At 35.3% G+C, this 5,212-nt stretch overlaps 1 protein-coding gene and 1 pseudogene across 11 annotated transcripts in view; one reads left to right on the forward strand and one right to left on the reverse strand.

Annotated features, from left to right (window-relative positions):
• The window catches only part of VEPH1 (ventricular zone expressed PH domain containing 1), a 190,073-nt gene that overhangs the window by 77,408 nt on the left and 107,453 nt on the right, over positions 1-5,212 (reverse strand). For all 11 annotated transcript variants that reach the window (XR_002777563.1, XM_011379507.2, XM_011379497.2 and 8 more), the window contains 2 exons: positions 4,781-4,990; positions 3,781-4,178 (listed from right to left, as the gene is read on the reverse strand). Coding sequence is in view for 10 of the 11 variants with exons in the window: in XM_011379507.2 (XP_011377809.1) it covers positions 3,781-4,178; positions 4,781-4,990 (608 nt within the window). In the remaining variant the exon portion in view is untranslated. The remainder of the gene's footprint in view (positions 1-3,780; positions 4,179-4,780; positions 4,991-5,212) is intronic.
• LOC111732971 lies at positions 2,507-2,625 on the forward strand (annotated as a pseudogene).

A 5,212-nucleotide genomic window follows, 5' to 3' on the forward strand; every position in this document is an offset into this window, starting at 1 on the left:
TGGAGAAAAGGGAACTGGAGAGTAAGGTTATCCAAGATAAATTCCAAAGTACCAAGAAAAATTCTCTGGAAAAGTTTTTCCTAACAAGTGTTAAAGAAGGGGCCGAAGGGATCACTTCAGTAAAATGAGGCTTCAGAAAAATTGTAACATCTTTCTATTGGCTGTTTTTCCCTCTTGAATTGTGAGAAAAAGCGTTAGGATTTTTGTCTGCCTCCAAATCTTACAACTCTCCCCATGGATAAATGATGCTAGTCCCAGAAGGAAACTAATCTATTTTTAAAAAGAAATAAAACTAATCTATTTTTAAAAACCTCCACCAGAACCATTAAGTGGATGAGTATTATCATTATCATTCCCCAGATCAGACCAACTGAGCGGACAGAGATCAGGACTACTGTTGCGTTTGCCCGCTCTGTCATCTCAACATGAGGCTAGACTTGACCACAAGCAAAATTTCAAAAAGGAAGCTTCATTTGTAATTAATTATGAAAAAAAGCACCTGCTTCTTGATAGTTACAATAAATTTTATTTTATTTTATTTTTGTATATTCTCCTATCCGTTCAAGTCAAGAAAAATCAACTCATATGGGTCTATTAGAAAAAGGGATATTACTGGCTTTAAAATTATCTTTCTGCAAGTCAGGCTTGCTGATATTTTCTACAGATGGGATGTATTTTCACTCAATCAGGAAATACTTCAAAGCTAACCAAAGCAGCATTGATGGGTTCTTGTAAGCTTTTATATCATCCTTTATGGAACTCCAGTGATGGGCCAGATTTTTAAGGATGTATTTCAATATCATGCATTTTTTTTAAACCTCTAATCATTTTTGTTCACATAAATGAATACCAGTGATTCAGATTTTTAACATGCCTTTTGGCAGATGAACTAAATTCCATTGGTCTTGTATGTAAATATTATCAGGCAGTGATGTTAGACCATCACTCTGCATATGAATACATAATTTGCAGTGGTTGGCAAACCTGCACCAGTGCCAGAAATCTCTAAGGCCCAGGAGAGAATTACTGACTTAGGAATAACAGGCTCTTTCATACCTAAAATGACACTGCTGACCCAACCTCAATAAGACCTGGCATTTGACAATTTTCCCAGACATGATGATAGGTTTGTGCTGATCTCTTTCTTTATACCCCATTGTCTGTCCCCACTGTGATCAATATCATGCAATAATAATAAAATAGCTGACTGGGAATAAAAAAGCTATTTGTGACCTTGATTCACCACATACTAAATTCTCTATATAGTGACTAGTTAGGTACTTGTTCCTTCAACAAAGTTTATTACTGAAATGTTGAACCACATGAAAGTGACGTCAAAATAAGAAAGTTGAATGTGAATTTTTTGCATATGATTCAAACCAATACCAAAAGAACTTCTTTAAAAGGTTTTGTCATATTTTTATAAATGGAACTTATAACATCAGTCTAAAATTATTACTAACATTTTGGTTTTTTTTGTTCCCTGCTGGCTATCTGTCTTTTTTAACTTTAATGTTGTGGAAGTCTTTTTTACATTTCTTCCCTTTGTTTCTTAATTACTTTGTGTAATTTAGCAAGAAAGACCAAATACCAACAACCCATTAAACATAACATGATTTCTAAGCCTAATTTTTTCTTCAGTAAATTTTTAAGGAAAGAAACGCGATATTGTTGAGCCGAATGAACTCATCGGAACAAGCAAACTTGTGTCAGCCAGATGACTGCTGGCATTTTGCTGAATGGTTTACACCATCTCTGAAATAATAACAATGTGTCCCCTGCAGTCAGCATGAGGCCTTTCTTGGTGGATGTATTTACAGTGAGTCATATAAATCTTCTATCCCTCACACACATATCTGTGCAAGGAATTTCCCAGAAACATCCAGGAAATTACAAAAGTATGAATGAATTCCAAAGTGTCAACTTAAAAAAAATACATATTCAGTTTTAGGTCATTCCTGGTAGGTAACATGAAGAGAAAATACTTTTTTTTTTTTTTTCAGTAAAGATGATAGATTTAATATTTTGAAAAAATCACCAACTCACCTAGTTAACTCTCAAACTCTCAAAATAATTCAAGGCAATAAGAAATAGCATGTATTTTTGACAACTAGATGCTTGAAGTAATTCTGCAGGACTTCTTCACATTTTCACAAGATTATAACTTACTATATAGCATATCTTTAATGCTTTAGGCTAAACTTAAAACAAACAAACAAACAAAAAACCCGACAAAAAGCAGAAACTGTTCTAGTAGATAAAAATGTAGCTAACTTTATATTTGCTACAGACTTTCTTTGTCAAACTGGGAAACTCACTTAACCTCTCTTATTTAAATTCTCTAATCTGTGTATTAAATACATCGATTATTAATGAAATGGGCAATTGTAAAGAATTTGTATTAGTCGAGTTTTATTGATTTTAGCTATTCTCATACTCAATTATCCAAAACTTATATTGACTATGAGTAATATCACTTTTACTGTTACTATTTAAAAAAAGTTTTAACTATGGCCATGCTGCCCTGAACAAGCCCGATCCCGTCTGATCATGGAAGCTAAGCAGGGTTGGGCCTGGTTAGTACTTGGATGGGAGACCACCTAGGAAGACCAGGTGCTATAGGCGTAAAAAATAAAAAATCAGGGATTGTAAGCTGACAAGGTCCTTGCAATTTGTGAGGTCAACCAAGAGTTGCCTCGGCTAAAAAAAGTTTAAGGAAGGCTAATAAATAAATTAATGTAAACACCTTTGAAAACATCAGATTCTATACAGACATGCTAAATAATCATATTATCAAATCTTCAAATCTTCCCTTTCCCTTTGTTATCATGTTTAATACCTGTGCCTCAAACCCATCATCTTTCCCAGAACCAGGACTAGGGTGCAAAATGTAAGGAAGCATTGGAAAATTTAATACTCAAGATAAATAATATTTAAAAAAATCAAAATGCAAAAAGTCCACGATGAACGAAATATCAAAACTGAAACTAAAGATATGATCAGTATTACTACTTACTTATTTTGCCTCATCTTCAACATGGCTCAGCAAGAGATTGCCACTGATCCCGTCATAGCTTAACATTTTACCGAGCTTTTGGGGCACCTCCTTAAAATGCGAATCCAACGGAAATCTCAGCCCCTGACATCCTTTCCTTATTTTGTCCTTCGTTTTCTGACTAGCTCAAACTCTCACTGTCTCCTGACCTGTATCACATCCTGATTATGGTTTCGCTCTTTTCTTTCTATATTCTAATCTCCAGGAAGTCAAGGATTGTGTCTGGGCCATAGATGAATCTCATACAAAGCTGAATAGATTGCACAGCACCGGGCACACAGTAGCAGCTTTATAAGTGATCGCTGAATGAATGCGGAAAAAAATCTCTTGGAGCTCAATGTGGTGCATGGCTTCCTTGCATGATTAGATGGATGGAAAAATGCCTCTGGCTGAACTCCTACCCCAGAGCCTGTTTTGGAGGCCACAGATCCCTTTCCAGGATTTCCTCAAACACTAGTGTCAGAGAACCAGGAGCAAGATATCTTAAGGTTTAAAAAAATCAGATTTGGTGGAATAAAGCACCTAAGTACGTTCAAATGGGAATCAAAGAGATGGCTGACCTCAATGGAATAAGAAAACAATTAAAATAATGTAAAGATGTTTTCAAAATGATCTATTTTGCAAGCGATCAAGAAAACAGCTTGGCAATTTATATCATTTGGGCATTTTTTTTTTTTTAAGCGATGTCTGAAGTTTCGCAAGTTTGGGGAGTTCAGAGCACTTACCTTCAATGGTGCATTGATCGGGAACTGGGATCTTCTTTCCGATTTCCACAGCATATGCTTTCACTTGACTGAGGTTCTCCTTTAAGTGCAAGTAGAGCTTATCTTGGTATTCTACAGGACTGGGAGTTGTCTCTGGAGTTTCTTTCTGGTAGTTTTCTTTTACTGTTTCTGGCAAATTCTCTGATTCTATATGTATAATACCTGGGTGTGAAACCGAAGAATTCCCCAGGTGTGATCCATCAGTGTCTGCTTTAAAGGGTGACTTGTCATTTCCTTGGTGAAGTGGGTCTGTTTCTGAAAGAGAGATGCTGGCTGGTAGGTCTCCACTCTCAGCAACTTCCCCATCATCTGAGCTTATGTTCTTTGTTGGCACAGTGTGCAAAGCCAAACTCTTTGACCTACAACACAAGCAAAGGGAAAGCTGAGACAGTAAAGGTATTGAGCTACCATTTACTGACAAGGAAAAGAAACAACAATAACACTGGGGCAAAAATTACTTCCTGTAGAGTGTGAAACTGATCATTGGTACTATTTGATAAATTAGATCTGATAAAACACAGACCACCAAGTTAAGGCCAAGACAGACCTTTGAAGATCTAGGCCACCTCCCAAAACCAAGATTTAGGAATCAGTTACATAGCAAAACTGGCTGGGAAAAGGTGGACTTACATATTTATATTATTTTTTCCTACTTTTGCTTTAACTTTTTCATCAGAAATCAAGAGACGCTTTTGTAAATATCATTCTCAATATTAGCATAGAATTTTAAGTGTTTTTAAAAAACCACACTTTTTTTTTTTTTCCATTCAGATTCTCCTTTTAAAAAAAGTGAGATTGTTTGGATAATGAAAGCATTGTGAATGACATTTCATTTGTGAAAGGATGGCATTTTAGGTGGCCGTAGATAAAAGAGACTTAATAATCACCCCAAAGAGTGTGATAACAAAACTAATAGCAAACATGAAGCTACTTTAAAAAACTAGCTTAGCAATATTTATACCTGTTAAATCTAATGTCTTTTTTTTCTTCTTTGGAAACTTGGCCCAAACTATATCTTCCGACAGAGCCAGGGGTATTGCTCTCAGAATTTATTTTGTCTTCGAAAGCCTGTATCTTAACTTGGAGTGTTTCATGGTCTTCATTTTCAGCTATGCTGAGCTTGGGTCCTTCTAGCTTCTCAGGGAATTCGATTTCAGTGCTGGTTTTTCTCCTAAAGGAATAAAAACCATCGTATTAGATGCTGGTCATATATACTCTTTGGAATAGCATTACTTTCTAACTGCTTTTTATTCAGAACTAAAAACTTTACTTGATAGTTTTTTATTAATCGTTTAACAAATATTTATTGAGTGACAATTATGAACATAGGTCTTTGAAATTGTTTTTATAGCATATTCTGCCTGAAATTTAGAAGCATTAGTGTTTAAGTCAA

Source organism: Pteropus vampyrus, unplaced genomic scaffold (genome assembly GCF_000151845.1).
Source record: "Pteropus vampyrus isolate Shadow unplaced genomic scaffold, Pvam_2.0 Scaffold12, whole genome shotgun sequence".
Taxonomy (NCBI): domain Eukaryota; kingdom Metazoa; phylum Chordata; class Mammalia; order Chiroptera; family Pteropodidae; genus Pteropus; species Pteropus vampyrus.